Source organism: Nerophis ophidion, linkage group LG08, assembly GCF_033978795.1.
Source record: "Nerophis ophidion isolate RoL-2023_Sa linkage group LG08, RoL_Noph_v1.0, whole genome shotgun sequence".
NCBI lineage: Eukaryota > Metazoa > Chordata > Actinopteri > Syngnathiformes > Syngnathidae > Nerophis > Nerophis ophidion.
In genome coordinates, this window is record NC_084618.1 from 28,588,696 (window position 1) to 28,614,823 (window position 26,128).

Here is a 26,128-nt window from a genome sequence, read left to right on the forward strand (position 1 = left end):
CAAAGCGCAGATTCCAACCATTGAAATACTCTGTATAGTTGAAGACTTACGGTCATTAGAAAACATCACTGCACATCATTATGGCGGCTACAGTTTCCATCTTAAAGATCTCAAAAAACTATTTTGGAAAGTCCGGCGGGCCAGATTGAAGAGCTCAACGGGCCGCATGTGGCCCCCGGGCCTTAATTTGCCCAGGTCTAATCTTACACATTTGAACTGCAACTGCATGTTAAAAGCTTACTGAAATGAGATTGTCTTATTTAAACGGGAATAGCAGGTCCATTCTATGTGTCATACTTGATCATTTCGCCATATTGCCATATTTTTGCTGAAAGGATTTAGTAGAGAAAATCGAGGATAAAGTTCGCCACTTTTGGTACTTCCTGAAAAAGCCTCACCTTTACCGGAAGTCGCAAGTGTGGGGGCTCCTCACATATTCATATTGTTTTTAATGGGAGCCTCCAACAAAAACAGTTATTCGGACCGAGAAAACGACAATTTCCCCATTAATTTGAGCGAGGATGAAAGATTTGTGTTTGAGGATATTGATAGCGACAGACTAGGAAAAAAAAATAAAATATTTTTTAAAAAACAGTTTAAAAAAAAAACGCAATAGCATTGGGATGTATTCCGATGTTTTTCAACACATTTACTAGGTTAATTCTGGGAAATCCCTTATCTTTGTATTGTGTTGCTTGTGTTTTAGTGAGTTTAACAGTACCTGATAGTCGGAGGGGTTTGTCCACGGCTGTCTTGACGCCATGTCTCACGGTTGTCGACCGCAGCTGTACGGACGACAGAAGCTCAACTGATATCCGGTAAGTGGCGACTTTTTAACCACAATTTTCTCACCGAAACTTGCTGGTTGACATTCGGTTGGGATCCATGTCTGCTTGACCGCGCTCTGATCCATAGTAAAGTTTCAGCTTCGGGAATTTTAAACAAGGAATCACCATGTGTTTGTGTGGCTAAAGGCTAAAGCTTCCCAACTCCATCTTTCTACTGTGACTTTTCCAATATTAATTGAAAAAAATTGCAAAAGATTCAGCAACACAGATGTCCAAAATACGGTGTAATTATGCCGTTAAAGCAGACGAGTTTTAGCTATGTGTGTGTGTAGCGCTCATACTTCCTAAAAACCCGTGACGTCTTGCGTACACGTCATCATTACACAACGTTTTCAAGACGAAACTCCCGGGAAATTTACAATTGCAATTTAGTTATCTAAAAAGGCCGCATTGGCATGTGTTGCAATGTTAATATTTCATCATTGATATATAAACTATCAGACTGCGTAGTGGGTAGTAGTGGGTTTCAGTAGGCCTTTAAGTTCACTATATAATACTTGCAAATGAGACTCAGAAATGTAATAAGAAAAAAAGGACAGCACAGTCATCATACTCAGCACATTTTAAAATGTTACATTAACAAAACACGATTTTAGTCCATCCATCCATCCATTTTCTACCACTTATCCCTTTTGGGGTTAATATAGCCAAGAGTCATGGATTCTGGGTAATTCTTATGTTGTGTTTATAATGTGTTACAGAGCCAAAGTTCTCCAGAAATTTGTTTGGTGTGGGTTCAAAGAGTGTGGCGCATATTAGTAAGAGTGTTAAAGTTGTTTTATATCACAACCATCAGTGTGATCTGTATGGCTGTGGAACAAGACCCCTGGTTTACACATGGTAAAAGCAAAATAAAACTCCTCCGCCGTTTTGTAAATGACGGCAGGGGAAGTGTCACTAGTGACGTCACAACTTTGACCCGGTGGTAAAAGTTAGCATGCGCTAATGAATTTGGGGAGCGAGTTTGACACGGCAGTAACTCAAGGCAGGCGCATATTACATGCCCGGAGCTATTCAAGGAAATACGGTAGATCAACTTTCAACTTATAACAAAGAATAACTTTGTTAACAGTGATGATCTGTCTCTTCAATTCTGGTTGTGGTTCTTGCTTGTCTCCCTGAGTGCTTGTTTCTCTCACCTGCCCTGATTGGCAGCATGGCACACCTGGTAGCAGTTGCCAATCAGGCGGCTATTTATGCCTGCCTCGCCTGTTCCTCAGTGCTCGAGGATTGATTATGTTTTGGACTGTTTGCATGCACGGCTGCTTCTCCCTACTTGTGAGTATATTAAAAGACTCTTACCTGTCGTTCTCCTGTTTCCTGCATCTGGGGGTCATGCAAAATCCTCACAGTTATTAACATTGTCTGATTGAACTGAATTGATTAACGTGGACCCCGACTTAAAGGCCTACTGAAATGAGATGTTCTTATTCAAACGGGGATAGCAGGTCCATTCTATGTGTCATACTTGATCATTTTGCGATATTGCCATATTTTTGCTGAAAGGATTTAGTAGAGAACATCCACGATAAAGTTCGCAACTTTTGGTGTTAAGAGAAAAGCCCTGCCTCTACCGGAAGTTGCAGACGATGACATCACAAGTGTGGGGTCTCCTCACATATTCACATTGTTTTTAATGGGAGCCTCCAACAAAAAGTGCTATTCGGACCGAGAAAACGACAATTTCCCCATTAATTTGAGCGAGGATGAAAGATTCGTGTTTGAGGATATTGATAGCGACGGACTAGGAAAAAAAAAAAAAAACGCGATTGCATTGGGACTGATTCCGTTGTTTTTAGACACATTTACTAGGATAATTCTGGGAAATCCCTTATCTTTCTGTTGTGTTGCTACTGTTTTACTTGATAGTCGGAAGGGTGTCTCCATGGGTGTCTTGACGCCAATGTCTCAGGGGAGTCGATGGCAGCTATGGACAGCACAAGCTCAGCTTTTCTCGGGTAAGAACAGACTTTTTAACCACAATTTTCTCACAGAAACCTGCTGGTTGACATTCCGTCGTGATTAATGTTCGCTTGACCACGCTCTGATCCATAGTAAAGTTTCACCTCCAGGAATTTAAAACAAGGAATCACCGTGTGTTTGTGTGGCTAAAGGCTAAAGCTTCCCAACTCTATCTTTCTACTGTGACTTCTCCAATATTAATTGAACAAATTGCAAAAGATTCAGCAACACAGATGTCCAAAATACTGTGTAATTATGCAGTTAAAGCAGACAACTTTTAGCTGTGTGTGTGTGCGGCGCTAATACTTCCTAAAAACCTGTGACGTCTTGCGTACACGTCATCATTACACAACATTTTTAAGACGAAACTCCGGGGAAATTTAAAATTGCAATTTAGTCAACTAAAAAGGCCGTATTGGCATGTGTTGCAATGTTAATATTTCATCATTGATATATAAACTATCAGACTGCATGGTGGGTAGTAGTGGGTTTCAGTAGGCCTTTAAAGAAGTTGAAAGACTTACCATTTAGTGGCCAATTGTACGGAATGTGTACTGAACTGTGCAATCTACTAATAAAAGTATCAATCAATCAGTCTTAGTCTATAACATAAAATATTTCAAGTGAATCCAAATTGCCTGAAATGTAAAAAAAAAAAAAAGAATTCTATTAATATTTTTTGGACTGACTTGAGCCATTTAATACTGCAAGAAAACTCAATAAATAAGAATACATTATAATTCATTAGCAACATTAAGTCAGGGTCACGGTATATAAAAATGAGGAAGTCAGGACTAATGGGTACAACGAGCAGGTTGTGCAGTGCACAGGGTTTGAAGCATGATAAACCCTGATCCCTGGCATCCCGGCATTGAACCCGCAGCCGTGCAATGAGAGAGTAGGACCAGCTCAGTTTAAAAGTTGGTAGCAAACATGGTGGCCTGCAGTCACGTGAGGGGCTTTTGACCAATCAGAGAGACTAAAGCCAGAGGATCTCCTGAGAGCGTTTTCCTTTTGTTTGGGTTCAAATAAGCTTTATGAATAAATGTTTGAAAAATGAGCAGCTCTCTGAGTATTTCATTATGTAAAAGTAGCTTTCAGGACAAAAAAAGGCGCACTAACATCTGAGTGTCTGCAGCATCAGACGGTTCGAACACATAAACACAGAATATGTGTGCGGTAAATGTTTTTTCATGAGGTTTTCAAAAAATAAACACTTCACACAATACTGCAATAACATCAACACCAAAACACCCCAGAAGAAAAGAGGAGGCAAGTCTATAAAAAAAAAGAGAGAATATCGTTCAATAGTGTATTTTTAATTTTAGTTTGAGTTATTTTTATCAATCAGAACGTCAATATTTTAGGTTGAATATTTATTTAGGTTCATTTTTTTGCCTATTAATTGGGACGGCGTGGCGCAATTGGGAGAGTGGCCGTGCGCAACCTGAGGGTCCCTCGTTCAATCCACACCTAGTACCAACCTCGTCACGTCCGTTGTGTCCTGAGCAATACACTGCACCCTTGCTCCTGATGGGTGCTGGTTAGCGCCTTGCATGGTAGCTCCCTCCATCAGTTTGTGAATGTGTGTGTGAATGGTGGAAGTAGTGTCAAAGCGCTTTGAGTACCTTGAAGGTAGAAAAGCGTTATACAAGTACAACCCATTTAACACTTAAAGGCCTACTGAAACCGACTACTACCGACCACGCAATCTGATAGTTTATATATCAATGATGAAATATTAACATTGCAACACATGCCAATACGGCCTTTTTAGTTTACAAAATTGCAATTTTAAATTTCACGGGAGTTTCTTATTGAAAACGTCGCGGAATGCTGACGTGTACACATGACATCACGGACTGTTAGGAAATATTGGCGCTGCGCACACACACAGCTAAAACTCGTCTGCTTTAACCGCATTATTACACAGTATTTTGGACATCTCTGTTGCTGAATCTTTTGCGATTTGTTCAATTAATAATGGAGAAGTCAATGTAGAAAGAAGCGAGTTGGTAAGCTTTAGCCTTTAGCCACACACACAAACGGTGATTCCTTGTTTAAAATTCCCGGAGGTGAAGCTTTCCTATGGATCAGAACGGTCAAGCGAACATGGTTCCCGACCACATGTCAACCAGCAGTTTTCGGTGAGAAAATTGTGGTAAAAAGTCACCACTTACGGGAGATCAGCTGAGCTTGTGCCGTCCATATAGCTGCCGTCGACTTCCATCAGACACTGGCCTCAAGACACCCGTGGATACACCCTTCAGATTATCATGTACTATTAAACTCACTAAAATCCTAACGACACAATAGAAAGATAAGGGATTTCGCAGAATTATCCTAAATAATGTGTCTAAAAACATCGGAATCCGTCCCAATGCAATCGTGTTTTTTTTTTAACTTGATTTTTTTTTTTTTTTTCCTAGTCCGTCGCTATCAATATCGTCAAACACAAATCTTTCATCCTCGCTCAAATTAATGGGGAAATTGACGTTTTCTCGGTCCGAATAGCTCTTTTTGTTTGAGGCTCCCATTAAAAACAATGTGAGTATGTGAGGAGCCATCAACATGTGACGTCATCATCTGCAACTTCCGGAAAGGCAGGGCTTTTCTGTAAGCGACCAAAAGTTGCGAACTTTATCAATATTCTCTACTAAATCCTTTCAGCAAAAATATGGCAATATCGCGAAATGATCAAGTATGACACATCGAATGAACCTGCTATCCCAGTTTGAAGAAGAAAATCTCATTTCAGTAGGCCTTTAAGAAAAGGGGAAATTTCATCCAAAAATGACTCTGGTTAGCGCCCTCCTTTGACCCATGCAAACTTTCATGATGAGAATGCCTATTTAAGAATCGTAGCTGAGTATCTTTAGGAACTTGAATTTAAATGAGGAATCGGGAATCATTCAAACTAAAACAATTCAAATCAAACCCTACCAATTGTCAGACTTGGACTTGGTCTGGGGTTGTTTTCCCGAGGTGCGAAGTGAATGGAGTGGAAACGGTGTGAAGGTAGGTACATATTTAATTGATTTACTCAAACTAAAAACAGGAACAAACAAAAAGCGCTCACAATGGAGGTACAAAACTTGGGTGATGAAACAAAAGACTAGCACAAAGGCTATAAACTATAAACATGAAACAAAACACTTGTGCTATGGCATGAATGACACAAACTTACGTGGACAAAATGAACAGCATAGAAAGGCATGAAGCAGATAATCGAGGTCGTGAAGGAGGTGATGTTGCCAGACTGACTACCTGGTAACTGTGGCTTAAATAATGAACATGATAAGTGAAAACAGGTGTGAGACAAGACAGGTGAACTGATTGGTCGTCATGGTACCAAAACATGGCGTGAAAAAAAAAAGGAACTTAGAGTCCAAAGGTCAAAAGCACCTGGTATTCATAGGCAGTCTCCCATCTAAGTACTAAACAGGCCAGACAGTGCTTAGCTTTGAGAACAGATGAGATTGGGGATGCTCGTAATCAGACATGAAAGATGAAAACTAAATCAATTGGCATGGTAACAAGACAAACAAGGAAATGCAAAACAAAACTAAATGTCCAAAAAACTAAACATAGCATGACCAAAACAAAACATGAACCATAGGCGTGACACCAATCACAAGTCTGTTTGTCCATTTACACACGTGTCACACGTATAATAAAAACATGTTTGTAGTCCACTCAAATATACAGAAGCTGCAACATCTGTGTATTCATTGACAGGCACACATACAACAAAACAATGACGTGCTGTCAAGGGAGGCAAGTGAGGCAGTGCCTCACCTGCCACCAGGTGGCTTAACCATGAGATGTTCCAAAACGAAGTAATAAAATAAAATACGTTTTAATATTTCTCTTTTGGTGTGGTTTATGCTTTATATGTGATTTTGGTGTGGTTCCTGTATATTTTGATCATTTTCATGGTCAAAATCGTGGATATTCCATGTTTCCCGATCAAAACAATGCCGCAGATGAGAAGTGAGGCAGACACAGGCAGTGCCTCCACAGCTACACACAGTGTGTATCGGGTGTATGGGTGCGAGAGGGCGCATGCTTGTTGCCACGTGGAAAAGGGAGGTTTTGAGGCAGCAAGTACCTCTGCCTCAAGGTAGGGGGCGATATATTGTCAACTTGCAGTTCAATGCCTCAGCAGTACTCTGACTCGGCACACTGGGAGAAGTGGGGGCGCTCAAGCTAGCAGAGACAGGTCTCTCCAGCTGAAGCCAGCATTTTTTTATTTTCTTTTTTTTTTTCATATACATAACAAACATGGCATTTTTATTAGAGTAAGCCAGTGTTTGTGGGTGTTTTTTGTAGGATGTAAAAATATTGTTTAATTTCTTGGAATGAAATTTAATTAAATGAATGTTTCTGCCAATATGGAGTATTATATACTATCTAAGATTAAATATGTCTCTAAACTGGACTTTAAGACAAAATGAATGCAATCATACAAGAACGTTTTTATGGAGGATAGCTATTGCCGCTTCAGATGCAAATACAGAAAGCTAATATACACTCAAAATACTTGATTCCTTTTGTTAAAAGCAAATGGGACCAAAAAGCATTTAATAACAACTTTATCAAATAGTTTTTGGACCTATTTATCATATCATAATGCCATATGATAACGATTTTATGAAAGCGAATAACTCCTTTTTCCTGTAACTCTAATGTGCAACCTAAATCAACAATGACTAGATCTGCAGATATGAATTTAAGTAAAAAAATAAAATAAAAAAAGAAGAAAAAAAAGTATGTATGCCTCACCTGGTGTTTAGTTCACCGCACGTCACTGCGACAAACATCTGTCTCAGTGATGGTAAACGACTAAACCAGGGGTCAGCAACCGAACAAGTTGAAAGAGCCATATTAGACCAAAAATACAAAAAACAAATCTGTCTGGAGCCGCAAAAAAGTTAAAAGCCTTATGTAAGTGTTATAATGAAGGCAACACATTAAGTAAGTGTCTCAGAGGGTGAGATAATTCCTGGAAATTACTGGCTTAAAACTGCCAAAGGTATAGATGTGTGTCCAAGTTAAAGAAAAGGACAGGATGTCTTCTTCTAATGGCTTTATTACAATCTTTGCAAGCTGGATAACATTTGCTGTGGTCTGGAACAACATGGCACACAATCAGAAATGCAGCCAATAATACATACAGATATTGTCTCATGAAGCATTCAAATATAAATTAAATATAAAGAGGACATAAGTGAAGGAAATTAAATGAACTCAAATATATCTACAAAAGAGGTGTAATGATGCGATATGTACACAAGGCTAGCCTTAATAGCATGTTAGTCAATGTCATGTCAATACCATGAATTGATTAACGTGGACCCCGACTTAAACAAGTTGAAAAACTTATCCGGGTGTTACCATTTAGTGGTCAATTGTACGGAATATGTACTGTAGTGTGCAATCTACTAATAAAAGTCTCTATCTATCAATCAAAAGCATTCAAGCACAGCATAAAATGTTTGGTGGACAAAATGAGACAAATAAGGAAGGAGTGGCATAAAGCACGTCTTTCTGTGGCTGCAACGGAGAAAGTTGTACACGTAAACCAACTGCGGTGAGTTCAAGGACCACCAAAATTAGTAGGACAGTAAAGCATAAACACAAACATTCTAAACAGTGGGCTTTCCAACAACTAGGAAGGTTTGTGTTATGTTTGTCCTCCGACGGAAACATTATTAAAACAAAAATATATTTTAAAATTTTTGAAAAAGCTCCAGGCAGCCCACTAGGGCGGTGCTAAAGAGCCGCAGGCTGGGTTGCTGACCCTCGGACTAAACCTATGAATCACTTACTTTTAAGTCAATCCTCACAAAGCGCATGCGTAGAATCTCACATGGCAATTGCACAACACGCCTGAATATGATTACTATGTACGTTACTACATATTTTGCAAAGTAAACCAGTCTTCTTCAATGTGAATCTGCAGTCTGGACAAGTTGAAAAATAAATGCAATAGCAATCCGAACAATAGCGGAACGTTACGAGCTTTAACTTTGACAGTACAGGCTCAGACAATGATTCGTTTATGATAGAGATGCGCGGTTTGCGGTCTCATCCGCGGAGTCTGCGGATAAACCGCGGGTCGGGCGGGTGACATGACGAAAACATTTATTTTAAATAGATTCGGGCGGGTGGCGGTTGGACCATTTGGAAATATATAATATACATGGTTCAGTGATCGGTAGCTTTTACCGTTCAAAGAGCCATTTTGGACCCGTGTCACAAAGCGAAGAAGACATTAGTTGACGTAAACATTCTCAAGTATGTCTGCCGGCAGTCACCCAGCTAATAAGTATTAGGGCGTGCTATGAAGACTTTGCCTTTGACGCCTTCTACAACATGTACAATTTACTTGCAAGTCTAGCAATATGTTGTGTGTGGCTTCCACTGACACACGCACACGACTGCAAGGCATACTGAGTGACACAGAGTACACTAATGGTTGTGATATAAACCATTTTAACACTCTTACTAATATGCGCCACGCTGTGAAGCCACACCAAACAAGAATGACAAACACATTTCGGGAGAACATCCTCACAGTAACACAACATAAATGCAACACATCAAATACCCAGAATCCTTTGCGTCCATGACAAATCCTGACTATATTATACACCCACTAGCAGCAACCTCCCCACCCCACCCTCCTCCCCGTGCGTCGGTAAGGTGGGCGGGGTTGGGGGTGCGGGGGTGTAAAGTATATTCAGGAATTGTCATGGATGCAAAGGATTATGGGTATTTGTTGTGTTGCGTTTATGTTGTGTTACTGTGAGGATGTTCTCCCGAAATGTGTTTATCATTCTTGTTTGGTGTGGCTTCACAGTGTGGCGCATATTAGTAAGAGTGTTAAAATTGTTTATATCACAACCATTAGTTTACTCTGTATCACCCAGTATGCCGTTCAATCTTGTACGTGTGTTTGCGTAAGCTGCATACAGCATGTTGCTGGACTGGCAAATTGTCCGTACATGTTGTAGAAGGTGTCAAAAGGCAATGGCTTCACAGCACACCCTTATTCCCGTTATCTGATCATTGCCCTTATTCCCGTTATCTGAATGATCACCATCAGATATTAGCGAGAACGTTAGCGGCTCCCATTGCCTTGTTTACCTTGTGACACGGGTCAAACTTGCTCTTTTAGTGGTAAAGGTCGCCAACTCCAGATATATAACAATGGGCGGTTGCGGTTCTGCTAAAATGTTGGTTCGGGTGGATGGCGGGTGGATGGCGGGCGGATGACGACTTTAGTGATGCGGTTGCGGATTATATAATTGCCTATCCGCTCATCTCTAGTTTCTGACATCAGTCTTGCATTGTTTGATCTTTTACATCTATCCATCTGCTATCTTAACTGTCACAAATCACCACTAAACCAAACATTAAAGCACCACAGGGTTCGCGTGACTCAAGACACTCAGGGTCACATCCTTTCTGTTGCTCTGACCCACCACCAAAGATTTTGGGACCTCCTAATTGTTATAGTGTTTCGTCCTATCAAATATAACAAAATCACTTGAATCACAATCAGAATCAGAAATACATTAATAATCCCAGAGGCAAAATTAAGATTTTCAGCAAAATCTTATTCAAGATCAGACAAACATTACAGGGAGAATGAACAGGGTCGATGACGGATCTGCACACGTCCGGCGCCCCTTACAAAAAAGGTGAGAAAACAGGTAAACGCTGGGGAGGGTGGAGGCTGAGAAAAAAATAATCAGTCTAAGCCTTTGCCTCTGGAGAGGGGGTCCAGACTGAGGCAAGGCATACTTGCCAACCTTGAGACCCCCGAATTCGGTAGATGAGGGAGGGCGGGGGGTTTATATTGTAGCGTCCCGGAATAGTTAGTGCTGCAAAGGATTCTGGGATTTCGTTCTGTTGTGTTTATGTTGTGTTACAGTGCGGATGCTCTCCTGAAATGTGTTTGTCATTCTTGTTTGGTGTGGGTTCGCAGTGTGGCGCATGTTTTTTAACAGTTTTAAAAGCCTACTGAAATGAGATTTTCTCATTTAAATGGGAATAGCAGCTCCATTCTATGTGTCATACTTGATCATTTTGCGATATTGCCATATTTTTGCTGAAAGGATTTAGTAGAGAATATCGACAATAAAGTTCGCAACTTTCGGTCGCTGATAAAAAAGCCTTGCCTTTACCGGAAGTATGTGGGCGTGACGTCACAAGTTGCAGGGCTCCACACATATTCACATTGTTTATAAGGGGAGCCACCAGCAGTAACAGCTATTCGGACCGAGAAAGCGACAATTTCCCCATTCATTTGGCACGCTTTCATAAAAGGATTTGGACTCAGATGCAGAGTTGGGACTTTAGACAGGCTTTTATTTTGACAATTTCCTTTTACCTCCCGAGTCAAGAAAAAACATTATCTATAATCACAAAAATAAACTACTCTGCGAAAAGGTTCCAGAAAAAGAAGGAACAACCGAAAATCACTCCGAACGGAGGAAAACACAAAAGTAAAGACGAACTATAAACAGTATTTAACAAAAAGCGCTCCAACAGGAGGACCAAAACAACATCTATGAAAATTTCTACACTAACTAATCTAATAAAGTATTTAACAAAAATAGTCACTCAAAAAGTTGAGGAATGAATGAAAAACTTTTAACTGAAACTTACCACTGCGGCTGAATAACTAAATAATCAAAATCACTCTGCTGAGGAGGAAGAAAGGAAAACTCAAAATATTCATAAAGGGGTTCAGGATCAAGGGACATAGGCACAAGACAAGGCAAGGCATAGACAAAGACATGGACGCTAGAGAGCACGAATAAACGAGACAACCTGGCACAGAACAAAGGAAGGAGTGAGCTTATAAACACATGAAGGTAATAGGGAACAGCTGGAAACAATCAGAGAACAGGGATGACGTCAGACTGATGACACAAAAGGAAGGGCAAGTGACCTGAAACGAGGGGAGAGTTAATTTTCAAATTAAAACCATAAGACAAAAAACCTAAAACAAGACATCCCTCACCGCAGTGTGACATCATTTGAGCGAGGAGGAAAGATTTGTGAATTAGGATATTGATAATGAAGGACTAGAAAAAAATAAAATAAAATAAAAAAGCGACGGCTCCAGGCGGCGGCAGTGTGAGCGTTTCAGATGTAATTAAACATATTTACTAGGATAATTCTGGAAGATCCCTTATCTGCTTATTATTTTAATAGTGTTTTAGTGAGATTGTAAAGACAAACCTCGAGGTTGGATGGCTGCGGTGAACACGCAGTGTCTCAGAGAGAAGCCGAGGAGTCAAGCTCACAGCTGCCTTTTTTGACAGCTGCTGCAGGACGACAAATAATCCAACGATGTCTCCGGTAAAATATATATCACAATTTTCCCATCCAAAAACATGCTGGTTGACGTAGAGAAAACATGTTCGCTTGACCGCTCCGCTTCACAACAAACAAAGAAACACCGGCTGTGTCTCGGTGCTAAAGACAGCTGCAATCCACCGCTTTCCACCAACAGCATTGTTCTTTATAGTCTCCATTATTAAATGAACAAATTGCAAAAGATTCAGCAACACAGATGTCCAAAATACTCTGAAATTATGCGATTAAAGGAGACGACTTTTAGCCGCTAGTGGTGCAGCGCAAATATTTCCTGACATTCCGCGACGTTTTCAACAAGAAACTTGCGGGAAATTTAAAATTGCAATTTAGTAAACTAACCTGGCCGTATTGGCATGTGTTGCAATGTTAATATTTAATCATTGATATATAAACTATCAGACTGCGTGGTCGGTAGTAGTGGGTTTCAGTAGGCCTTTAAAGTTGTTTATACAGCCACCCTCAGTGTGACCTGTATGGCTGTTGAGCAAGTATGCTTTGGATGCACATATGTGTATTTAAAGGCCACATATATCGGCATGCTGTTAGTATGGATGAAGAGCGGACGTGACGACAGGTTGTGGAGGACGCTAAAGGCAGTGCCTTTAAGGCACGCCCCCAATATTGTTGCTCAGGTGGAAATCGAGAGAATTTCGAGAGAATGGTTGCACCGGGAGATTTTCGGGGGGGGCACTGAAATTCAAGAGTCTCCCGGGAAAATCGGGAGGGTTGGCAAGTATGGGCCAAGGGGAAAAAAACTCATAGCCATAGCACATATAAACATGTGTGTGAGAGCAAAACAGTAAAGCACACAAAGGACATTCAGGACATTAAAAGAGCAGAGTTGATGCAACCAGCCACTTCTACACAGCCACAAAAGTAAAACAACAACAAAAAAAAAGCCAAACATACTGTATGCACTGTCGTGGCCTCTGCGGTGAGACAGGAGCAGACCCAACAAAGCAACCTCGACCGCCCACCGACTCTCGGCCAGTGTCCATTCCGGATGGATTAGTGAGGATGCGTCTAAGAAGACTGAAGTGTCCGAAACAAGTCATAATCATTTGTAGCGATAAGGATCAAGATCTGAACAAGTGAAACCGAGTTATTAACATTTAGTATTTTGTGGCGAACCAGTTTGGCAACATGCCATGCCACCAACCTGTCATTTTTTCATATCTCTACGGCTTCAAATCCGGTGTGGCTAATATAAGAACAAAAATCTTTTGTTCCTTCTAAAATTTAGTGGGTGCAGAAAATACGGTAATTCAGTGAGACCTTCGTTCATTATCTGTGAGTCAGTCAGGCTCCAATATTTATTCAATGAGGATTCGGTGAGACGCAAGGGTTAGTTTACTGAGTATCTGTGATTCAGTCAAGTCTTTGTCAAGCACCCTGTGATTCAGCTCAGGCAGGAAGTGGAAAGGACAGTTGATATATAGGCCTACTGAAACCCACTACTACCCACCACGCAGTCTGATAGTTTATATATCAAGGATGAAATATTAACATTGCAACACATGCCAATACAGCCTTTTTAGTTTACTAAATTACAATTTTAAATTTCCCGCGGAGTTTCCTGTTGAAAACGTTGCGGAATGATGACGCGTATGATGACGCATGCGCGTGACATCTCGCCACACACAGCTAAAAGTCGTCTCCTTTCATCGCATAATTACACAGTATTTTGGACTTCTGTGTTGCTGAATCTTTTGCAATTTGTTCAATTAATAATGGAGACGTCAAAGAAGAATGCTGTTGGTGGAAAGCGGTGGATTCCAGATGCCTTTAGCAACCAAAACACAGCCGGTGTGTTTGTTTTGAAGCTTTTGCGAACATGTTTCTCTACCACATGTCAACCAGCAAGTTTTAGGATGGGAAAAATTGTGATATTAAGTCGGCTCTTTTAGCAAAACGACGACGCCTGTTAGCAGACCGGTTCTTTTCGGCCATAGTGTAATTATTATGAACTGTTTGACTCCCGTACTCTAATTAACCGCCATTTTTACAATTTACACACAAAACAAAAACATTTACAAAAATTAATATACGAAATGCTAGGCCGGAAGATCTTATGAATATGCAGCACTGTAACCTTCTGTGTCTGCCGGAAAACTACCAAACGAAATACTACTTCTATGATGGATTGTCCTGCCCCCAGCTCTTGTACATCGCAGCAGTGTTAATTTTGTTGACGAAAAATTCAACGGCCTTTTTTTATGACTAAAACGAGACAATAACTAAATAAAAAAATAATGTACGTGGACTAAGACGATGACGAGGTGTATTGACATATTCGTCAACGAATAAAAACGAGACGAAAATGTCTGCCAGAGACGAGATCCAATCGGAACTCATTTCGTTAGGAAGAGGCGGAAGGAGTTGGGAAGAGAACCAATCACAGCGACGTGGTAAGGAAGTTACGTAAACGTAGTTTGCGTTTGAGACTGACCCGGGAACGCGCTGCAGAAGACAACATGTCAAAGCCGGGGAGGAAGAGGAGAGAGGACATATGCGGAAATTTTATATTTGACGTCAAAGATAACAAGACGCAGTGTAAGAAATGCAGCGCGAGGAATACGGGGAAAAACACAACAAACTTGAAGCGACATTTACAGTCGAATTACCCCGAAATCCACACACAGGTAAGCATTTTCCACAACATACAACTCACTTGACGTTATCCCGTTTATTACACGGCTTACTCGTGAATTACTAAATTTGAGACATGATTTTCATCAAAATACGACTTGTATCGGTGATTTTTCCGCTGTTTTGCTTTGACTTTCAGAAATGGAAGGGAAAGTTTACATATTACCCTTTAGTCGACTAAATCTACTGTAGTTTTCGTCGACAATAATCTTATGATATTTCGTCAACTAAAACTAGACTGAAACTAAAACAATTTAAATAACTAAATTATCACTAAAACTGAATTAGATTTTAGTAAAAAGACTATGACTAAAACTAAATCAAATTTTGCTGGTCACCGCAGCCCTCCGACTTTCAGGTATGACTTTATAATCTTACTAAAACACTATTAACACAAGAAGCAGATAAAGGATTTTCCCGAATTATCCTAGTAAATGTGTCTAATAACATCTGAATCGCTCCCACTGCCGTTGCCTGGAGCCGTCGCCTTTTCTTTTTCTTTTTTTTCTTTTTTGTAGTGCGTCACTCCAACTTTCCTCATCCACGAATCTTTCATCCTCGCTCAAATTAATGGGGAAATCGTCGCTTTCTCAGTCCGAATCGCTCTTGCTGCCGGTGTCTATGTATATAAACAATGTGAGGATGTGAGGAGCCCTACAACCCGTGACGTCACGCGCATATCGTCTGCTACTTCCGGTAAAGGCAAGGCTTTTTTTATTAGCGACCAAAAGTTGCGAACTTTATCGTCGATGTTCTCTACTAAATCCTTTCAGCAAAAATATGGCAATATCACGAAATGATCAAATATGACACATAGAATGGACCTGCTATTCCCGTTTAAATAAGAAAATCTCATTTCAGTAGGCCTTTGAGGCAGTGCTTCACAATTATTTTCTGTTACGCCCCCCACAGGAAGAAAAAAACATCTCCGGCGTGACTATAGATAGTAAAAATGTGTCATAAATACACCTCTGCATACTGTTGTATGCTTATTAACGTTTAGGAAAACATAAAAATTAAGAAATATGGATCAATTTACAATTTTAACATTCCGTTTTAGTCTGTGAAAGAAAATATTTTTAGTGCATCAATGTGCTAAAGAAAGTATCCTTATCTAAACTTTAAACATTTATTGACCGACTTTGTCATGCCTGTAATTCAGTTTTAAGCTTGATAATTTTTGTTTTGTTTTTGGACTCTTGTTTCCCGTTTTACACTTCCTGGTTTTGTTTGTTTCCATAGTAACCCATTAGTTTCCACCTGGTCTCCAAGTCACGCCCAGCTGTCAGTCCCACACCTGTTTCTAATCATCATAGCTGCTATTTATACCATTTTGTTTCTGTCCTCGTCCTGGGAACTTTGCTATTTGCTTTCTGCCTTCATGCCTGCATTGCATTGCCTCCCTATGCTGCTCATTCTCCATGCCCACGATCACCTGCCACGCACCTTACTATTCTTGCCTCCTGTTTTTTTTGTCACAGTAAGTGTTTTGTTTTAGTTGTTTATAGTCATGCCATTGTGCTGTTTCGGTTCATAGTTCATTCATGCCATCGTGCAAGTGTTTTTGTGTCCTGTTTCTATTTTGTAGCCAAGTTTTATACCTCCTTGTGAGCGCCCTTAGTTTGCTTATTTTTCTTTTTAGTGTATAAATAAATATACATGTACCTGAATTCACGCCTGGCTCGTCCCGTATTCCCTCTGCGTCGAAGGAGCAAAACAAATCCATGTCACAGTCCTGACAAAAGTTCCCAGCACAAGCGCTCCTTTGCAGGGGAATTAGACGAGGCGTCTCTGGCGGTGCTGCGCGCTATGGAGGAGGAGACGCTCCACTATCACTCCCTGGCACAAAAACGTTTTGACGTTGGTTGCGTCGAAGGAGCAAAACAAATCCATGTCACAGTCCTGACAGACTTAAACCATTTCGTAATAAAAAATACAATTAACTCAATAAAAAACAATGCATTCATATTGATCAGCAATGTTAAAGCATCACTAAGTAACTTTTCAACCTTCATAAAATATTTTCATAACTTGAAATTATATGGAACGATACGTTGACTTACAACTGGTTAAATGACACCCAGGGGCGTCACTAGGCCTATTTTAAAATATTCTTAAGCCCCCCTAAATAATTTGGTGTTATATTTAATTTTATTTTTATTTTTATTTTTTTACAAATACTTGCCAAAATATTCATTTTAAAGTGGCCCGAATAAGAGTTTAAAATAAATAATCATATAACCTGTCATTATTCACTCAGTTTCCCCTCACTTCATAGCGTAAGGCAACAAACCCCTTCAGTGCGTCGGTATCCAATCCATTCCACTTGTTCATATAGAAAATACCCACATCACTCAAACCCAGTCCACATTTCATCTGCGACCTTGCTTGCGGTCCTGCAGGTATGCAGCTTTGAAGAACGCAGCGCTGCAGAACAAACACGTGAACGGATGCAAGTGGACATAAGAAACTTTTTCAAGTAAGTATTCATCACTACTTGCAGAGGTGTGGACTATGAATTTGATGATTTTAGACTGGATTTGACAAAATGTAAAAAAAACTTGCAACTCGACTTAGACTTTAACATCAATGACTTGTGACTTCACTTGGACTTGAGCCTTTTGACTTGACATGTCTTGCAACTTTCCCCAAAACCCAACCATTAAAAAGTTATTCAGAAGCACTCCGTATCTTCCTTTGTGTACAAGTGTGTGTGACAGCGTGTGTGAGATGACAGCGTCTGCGCTACCTGTCAGAACAACAGCCAATCAAATTACATCCACGTTATTTCCGTCACAAAGCATTCATCCAATCAAATTGCTGGAAAACCAACGAAGAAGAGCTCTCAAACAACGCACCAGTGAGGAAAAATATTGCTAAAAATAGTTTTGTTCGGTTATTAAAACTACGACTTGGTCAACAAAAAACGAATTGCCGTATGCAAAACATGCAGTTCGAAGATTACAGACGGAGCAACAACTTCTAACTTTGTTCGACATTTGAAGTTGCACAAAGGGTAAGTTTTAAATGTAAGCTAACGTTTATTGGCTGAGTAACGTAACTTTTATTTGCTGTGTAGTTAAATCAGTGAGGCTGTAAACTCACTGCCAACGTTAGAACCATAGACATCTTATAAGTAGACGCAGCATGGAGCGCTACTGCCTACTGGCGCTGACGAGACGAGACGCGCGGCCGCCATCTTGGAGTGGTGATCCACTCCACTCAGTGCAATACATTTGGCAGGAGCAATGAACTGTCAAAAATGTTATCTCACTGAATACCACTGATTCTCACACACTTTTTTGTCATACGTGTAACTATGATAAAGGACACATGTTTTGGCGTGTTCATAGTTTGCTTAACAGTAATAGAAATATTCTTATATGCTATAAGTGACCAGACGTCCAAGATCAAAACTGGGAATAATAATCCCAGAGAAGGGGGAAAAACGGTCAGCTATTTTTAAGTTGAAGAAACCATATGATTAGGTTGTATATACATGTGTATATCCCACATAAACAATGTATGAATATATTAGATATCTATATATCTTACAAACCAATAGACTGTATCTCTGTTGCTGCAACAGCAGAGAGTTTATTCTGTCCTGACACTTTGTATCGATATTTTCTATTACATTTTTCCCGTAAACGATCAGGTTTACTCTGATTGTTTTATATGTATTTTTCATGTATGTTGCTTTGGATAAAAGTGTCTGCCAAATACTTAAACATATCTTTATATCAGCTAAAACCACCGATCTGTTTCACTGGATTTAGAATAAAACCAAAGTCTGTCTTACCCAACAATGTTAGTATTTGAATATTGTTATTTGAAGACTTATTCCTGGTTACAGTTACTCTGTTAAGAGAGTATTGTCTTATGTTTTGCCTAAAATGAGAATGCATCATAATCAGCAGTGGCTGGTGAATTTTTTTTTTTTAGGTGGGGCTGAAAGTTTGTAAACCAAATACCTGTAGGGGGGTCATCCTCCCCCAGAAGATTTCTTTTTCACTTTCACATACAAATATTGAAGATCTTTGCTCTTTCTCAACTCTGTGGTAAAATTATTTTCACAAGATACAACCAATAGTATGTTAATGTTAAATCGTACTTGTGAAAAGTAATCCCCCAAATCCTATTTTCAACAGCCCGCTCATTTGAGAAGGAAAATGCTAAACACCAGCCCGGATTTTTTTTTTCTACTTCTTAGCTGTCAGTTTAGCCTGCTCGCCAGCTCCTCATCACCACTTCAAGATGGTGGCCAAATTGCTCGCGTCACAGCAGCCAATGCTGGGTCTACTTATAAGATGTCTATGGTTATAACGGCATTGCAAACACTACAATCTGTTGCGTCCACTGCAGTTCGCTACCTTATTTATACTTTTTGTCAAGTGATTTTTTTTAAGCATGGTTGCATGAGGTACCTACACATAATGTTACGTTAGTGAATGTATCACACACAGTAACGTAACGTTAGACGGCAGTCAGCTACACCGCGTATTTTAGCCACCTACAAAGAGACAAACATAGTCAAATAAAGGTCAGTTAAAAAGTATACTATATTAAGAATATGTGTACAAATTCCATAGAGCCCTGACATCTAAAAAGTACAATTCTGTTTATTGTTATGTTCATGTATTTATGTTTTTCATGTGTACGCACACATAAACACATACAGTATGAGATGAGATCAATGAGATAAGGTAAGAACAGGATGGAAACTGCTGTGGAACTAGTTCCAATGCAATATGCCATGGAAATACAATGCTAACACTTTAGTGCAAAAAAGTACAGTTGCACTTGTTTTTTCAAATGTGTTTATTCTGTAAAGGAATGAGTTACATGTTTAAAATAACTGGTTAACAGTGCTATCATGAAGTGCAATGTCAGCACTATTTTTTAAATAATAAATACATAAAGCGTTTTAAAAGCATACACAATCTGTGTAAATATATTAGTTTGTGGTTAAAAGGACTTGAAATGACTCCAAACTCAAAATGCAGGACTTGGGACTTGACTTGAGACTTTTCAGTTTTGACTTTGGACTTGACTCGGGACTTGCCTGTCTTGACTCGCGACTTGACTCGAGACTTGAGGGCAAAGACTTGAGACTTACTTGTGACTTGCAAAACAATGACTTGGTCCCACCTCTGACTGTTTGTAGTAAAATATATTAGCTCCACTTTACACCAGTTCTGTGATTGACAAATAAAAACCTGTCTAGCACACTATAGACAACCTCTGTTGTTGTTTTGCAGGCAAAAGTTACATTCCCGCTCTAAAACAATGCTGCCACTTAGTTAGCTAGTTAGCCTGAAATGCATCATGAAGGTCCTGGTTATTTATAAAGTTAAATGTGCACTCTTTTTTACCATTTGCTATCTTTGGGGTTACTTCCTTCTGGAGCATTAGCTGTGTTTCTCACTTTACACATGAAGGAGAAAAAAGAGCTGAGCTCATTCACGTATGACTATCATCAGTAGATAATAATAATAATCACTCCACAACCCCTATTGACCTGTAGGAGTCAGGGCAGAGGAGCAGAGAAGGTGAGAGGGGAGAGGCCTCTACTGGAAAGGTGAGTGTAAGAATAATGATACATATAAAGAAATATTTAAAAATAATAATTTTAAATGGCTTATCGATAAGCCATTTGCTGTATTTATTTCTGGGTGGATCATGTTGACTATGGGTCACCCTAATTGTCAGTCATTCTGGGGACGTTACGTAAGAACATATATATATATATATATATATATATATATATATATATATATATAAGCGTGTGTGTATATTAGGGCTGAGAATCCTTGGGTGTCCCACGATTCGATTCAATATCGATTCTTGGGGTCACGATTCGATAATATTTCGATTTTTTTTCGATTCGATTCGATTCTCGATTCAAAAACGATATTTTTCCGATTCACAACAATTCTGTATTCATTCAATACATAGGATTTTAGCAGGATCTACCCCAGTCTGCTGACATGCAAGCAGAGTAGTAGCTTGTTTTCAAAAATAACCTTTATAATTGTAAAGGACAATGTTTTATCAACTGATTGCAAAAATGTAAATTTGTTTTAACTATTAAACAAACAAAAAATATGACTTATTTTATCTTTGTGAAAACATTGGACACAGTGTGTTGTCAAGCTTATGAGATGTGATGCAAGTGTAAGCCACTGTGACACTATTGTTTTTTTTTTATTTTTTATAAATGTCTAATGATAATGTCATTGAGGGATTTGTAATCAATGCTATGCTGAAATTATAACTAATATTGATACTGTTGTTGATAATATTCATTTTTGTTTCACTACTTTTGGTTTGTTCTGTGTCGTGTTTGTGTCTCCTCTCAATTGCTCTGTTTATTGCAGTGTGGAGGTCAAAATAAAAACTGGACGCTGTACACGGCTCTTGCACAATGTGCAAACGCAGAATGGGGCCCACCCGAGATTGTGCTAAAATATCTGGAGAAAGGGCACACGTTCATGAGAGCAGATTCAATCCATGGCTCAATCGGCAAGAACATGAAAGCTCAAGAAAAAATCTATACGTTTGATGACTTTGTAGATCTTTGTAAGACAGCATCAAGATAGATTGGTTTTCCTTTGTTTTCTCAAAGTCAGCTAGAATGGAGTTACTAGGTTTTGCCTTTGGACGGGAGATATGCGGTCATCTCCAAGGTTTCTCATAGTCGTTATTGTCACCGAGGTCCCACTGGGTGAGAGTTTTCCTTGCCCTTATGTGGCCCTACCGATGATGCCGTAGTGGTTTGTGTTGTGGTTTGTGCAGCCCTTTGAGACACTAGTGATTTAGGGCTATATAAATAATCTTTGATTGATTGATTATGCATGATACTGATAAAGCATGCTCCATGTGGCTGGCACCCATCCGACTTTTTGAGAAAAAACATATTTTTTTGTTTGTTTGCTGCAGTTAGGATAACAGCTGTATAAAATAATTACATCTTTTTTTTTTATTATTTAGCTCGCATAGCGGGGCTAATTCATTGAACCACTTAATGGTGACGAGAAAAAAATAAGTGATTTTGAATGGTTCGTTCATTCCATCGCTAATCGTTTTGCATGTCCATTCAGATAAACATAATGCTAACATCTGCCCAATCACATCTGCACACATGACGTAATTGTCTGCCCACTCGCTCACACACAAAGAAAACATGTGCGCCCATTCACATTCCAATATTGTGGCAAATATTTACGTTTCGAACTAAAAAAGGCTTTGTTTCGAATGGTTAATAGGCTGCTGGCTAAATAAACAAAAAAAGGCCAGACAGAAGGCAGGTGCAGTGGGCGCATTTGGATCCAAGTAAGCCTGTGGAAGCGTTCCCCTCGCTTGCACCGTGGACCTAAAGTTGCCATGGTTACCAGCTGTTGAAGCAGCAGGTGACGAAGAAATGTGTTTATAGTCTAATGCGAGGTAAACATTAGCATCATTGTCACGAAGTAGCCATCACTCATTTCCTGAGGCGAAGTCATTACCACCGATGGCGTGACAGAGCCCAAATATTAGTGAAGGCTAAACTGGCAGTTTGGTGAAGTGCAGTATTTACCACCTTGATGGCTTCGCTCACGCACCGACAGCGAGCGAGCCTCGGCGGAGGAGGGCCTGGAGGAGGAAACGAAGCGTTTCAAAGACGCGTGCAAAGAGAGGTGTCACTTTACCGTCACTTTGCTGGGAAAACCGCGGCGCCCGTAATTGAAAGGAGAGACGCCGTCGTCAAAAGTACAGACACTACAAACGCCTGCTTGTGCTCTAACGAGTAGTTTCCTCGCTCGCGGCCTCGCAGCATCCCGCAATTAAGGCGCCTCTCATCATGTGGCGATGGCGACCCGTGAGCGGGGTTTCACGCCTCGGAAGCGGGCGCGCCGCGAGGAACGTATGACCAAAAAAAACGAGAAACCGCTGTTTTTTATGTGCCGCATTAAGACGCTCATTATTCTTCACACCTCCAGGAGGACCTTTGCGCTGTTTTTCTTCTTCCAGACTTTGGGAGCATTCCTGGCAGCCGCTGTGGTATTCTGTGTATATTTTGGTAAGAATACTCCCATTCATTAAAAGATCCATTAAAGGCCTACTGAAACCCACTACTACCCACCACGCAGTATGATAGTTTATAAATCAATAATTAAATATTAACGTTGCAACACATGCCAATACGGCCTTTTTAGTTTACTAAATTACAATTTGAAATTTCCCGGGAGTTTCATCTTCGAAACGCTGTGTAATGATGACGTGTACTAGAGATGTGCGGATAGGCAATTATATCATCCGCAACCGCATCACCAAAGTCGTCATCCACCCACTGTCCACCCGAACCAACACCCGCTGAAATACATCAGAGGTCGGCCAGCTTTACCACTCACAGAGCAGTTTAAACCCGTTTCACAGAGTAATGAAGACAATTGGAGCCGCTAACGTTCTCGTGTGTATCCAATTGGCGTCCATCCTGACGACAAGAATAAGGGCGTGCTGTTAAACCATTGATGTTGACACCTTCAACAACATGTACAAACCGATTGTTAGTCCGGTAACATGTTGTGTGCAGCTTCCGCAATCACACGTACAAGATTGAAAGGCATACTGGGTGACACAGAGTACACTGATGGTTGTGATATAAACAACTTTAACACTTACTAATATGCGCCACGCTGTGAAGCCACACCAAACAAGATTGACAAACACATTTCAGGAGCACATCCTCACAGTAACACAACATAAAGGCAACACAACAAATACCCAGAATCCTTTGTATCCGTGACTCTCGTGAATATATTTTACACCCCCGCGCCCCCAACCCCGCCCACCATACCAAAGCACGGGGGGGTGAGGGGGGCGGGGTTTGCTGTTAGCGGGGTGTATAAAATAGTCAGGAATTGTCATGGATACAAAGGATTCTGGGTATTTTTTGTGTTGCGTTTATGTTGTGTTACTGGGAGGATGTTCTCCCGAAATGTGTTTGTCAATCTTGTTTGGTGTGGCTTCACGGCGTGGCTCTTATTACTAAGAGTTTTCAAATTGTTTATATCACAACCATTAGTGTACTCTGTGTCACCCAGTATGCCTTGCAGTTGTGTGCGTGTTGCTGCGGAAGCCACACACAACATGTTACTGGACTAACAAGCAGATCCATCCATCCATTTTCTACCGCTTATGACCCCAAAAGGGAATAACAAGCAGATCGTACATGTTTTAGTAGGCGACAAAGCTAATGGCTTCAAAGCACGCCCTAATACTAAACAACTGGGTGACTGCCGGCAATCATTCTAGAGAATAAGGGCGTCTCCTATTGTCTTCTTAGCTTTGTGACACGGGTCTTAAATGGCTCTTTGAATGGTAAAGGATACCGATCCATGTATATCAAATATTTCCGGATGGTTCAACCGCCACCCGCCCGAATCTAATTAAAATCTTTTTTTTTCGTCATGTCACCCGCCCCACCCGCAGTTTATCCGCGGATGAGACCGCAAACTGCGCATCTCTAACTGGTACGCAATACGTCACAGCTTTTTAGGAAGTATGAGCGCTGCGCACACACACAGCTAAAAGTCGTCTGCTTTAACAGCATAATTATAAAGTTTTTTTGGACCTCTGTGTTGCTGAATCTTTTGCAATTTGTTCAATTAATATTGGAGGAGTCAAAGTAGAAAGATGGAGTTGGGAAGCTTTACCCCTTAGCCACACAAACACACGGTGATTCCTTGTTTAAAATTCATGGAGGTGAAACTTTCCAATGGATCAGAGCGCGGTCAAGAGAACATGGATCCCGACCACATGTCAACCAGCAGGTTTCGGTGAGAAAATTGTGGTTAAAAAGTCAGTTCTTACATCTCTGTGCTATGTCTACCTTAGCATTGCCGGTAAAATGTGCAGACCAAACGATCTGGACTTTCGCATCTTGTGACACTGGAGCAACTTAAATCTTTCGATTGGTAAGTGTTTGTTTGGCATTAAATGCGGGTGGAGATAAAGGCTGGATGCAAATATAACTACAAATGTACATACAGCTAGCCTAAATAGCATGTTGGCATCGATTAGCATGCCGTGCTAATTGATGCACACTCTACGTAAATCAACTTGAATCCGTCCCTGATCGTGGTGTTACACCCTCCGACAACACACCGACGAGGCATGATGTCTCCAAGGTACGTAAATCAGTCCAAAAAACGGAAAATAACAGAGCTGATTTTGACTCGATGTTTATACTGTGTTTGAGATATATAGGGGGTTTGTGCGGCCGTAGAGGACTCTTTGTATCGCGCATGCACCAGTCTCAATGCGCCGGACACAACCTGGAAGCAGATACCATGGAATAGAAATGTAGCAATAACCGTAATGAAAAGGTGTCACGACCCCAGAATGCAGAGAGTACAGGTTTGGTGCATAAAAACATGGTTTTAATGTTCAAAAAAAGGCAAGGAAAACAAAAACCAGGAAACAGCAAACAGGGACAGGAGTCGGGATCCAGGGAATAGCTCACATCATACAATAAAAGGCATCCACAGCATACAGCAAACAATGCTTCAGCCCTGACTGGAGGGTAAGGCAGGTTTAAAGCAATGCCTCTGATTAGTGCTCAGGCAGCAGGTGAACGGGCGTACACTAATCAAAGGTAGGTGGAAACAATAAGTAACTAAGGTAATTAAAACACACAAGGGTGCACAAAAAACAGGAACCGAAGGAGTCTCAGAAAGAAAAGAAAAAGCATGATCCAGACCACAGATCATGACCAGAGTATACTTTTTTATTTGCTTCATAAATGAAAAGAACACATTTGGAAGTGCATCGACGGTAAACAAAGAAACACAGAATAATTTCAGAAGTAGCTAAGGCAGGGGTAGGGAACCTATGGCTCTAGAGCCAGATGTGGCTCTTTTGATGACTGCGTCTGGCTCTCGGATAAATCTGAGCTGACATTGCTTAACACGGTAAGTAATGAATAATTCCACTTGTAATCACAGTGTTAAAAATAATGTTCAAAATATAAAACATTCTCATGCATTTTTAATCCATCCATCCGTTTTCTACCGCATCTGTTTAAGAAGTTGCGTTAATGGTAGGAAGTTATTTATTTACTATTAGTTAGTGTGGGGATTGCCTTCCTGGGGATTCTTCAGACCACCAAGCACCAACATGAGAGCCTGTTTCAGGGTTACAATATTGTTTTATTTTTCAATAAGTCTCTCAGTTGCTTTCCAGCAATTGTCTTTTTCTCTTTCGTCCTCGCTTGTGCTTTGGCTCCAGCT

General features: G+C 40.3%; 1 protein-coding gene across 1 annotated transcript in view; it reads left to right on the forward strand.

The window, feature by feature from the left end:
* LOC133557154 (aquaporin-3-like) overlaps positions 1–26,128 on the forward strand; it is a 42,762-nt gene that overhangs the window by 8,598 nt on the left and 8,036 nt on the right. Inside the window, exons 2-4 of the mRNA XM_061907399.1 lie at positions 20,383–20,436; positions 22,466–22,576; positions 22,838–22,917. Coding sequence (XP_061763383.1) covers positions 20,383–20,436; positions 22,466–22,576; positions 22,838–22,917 — 245 coding nt within the window. The remainder of the gene's footprint in view (positions 1–20,382; positions 20,437–22,465; positions 22,577–22,837; positions 22,918–26,128) is intronic.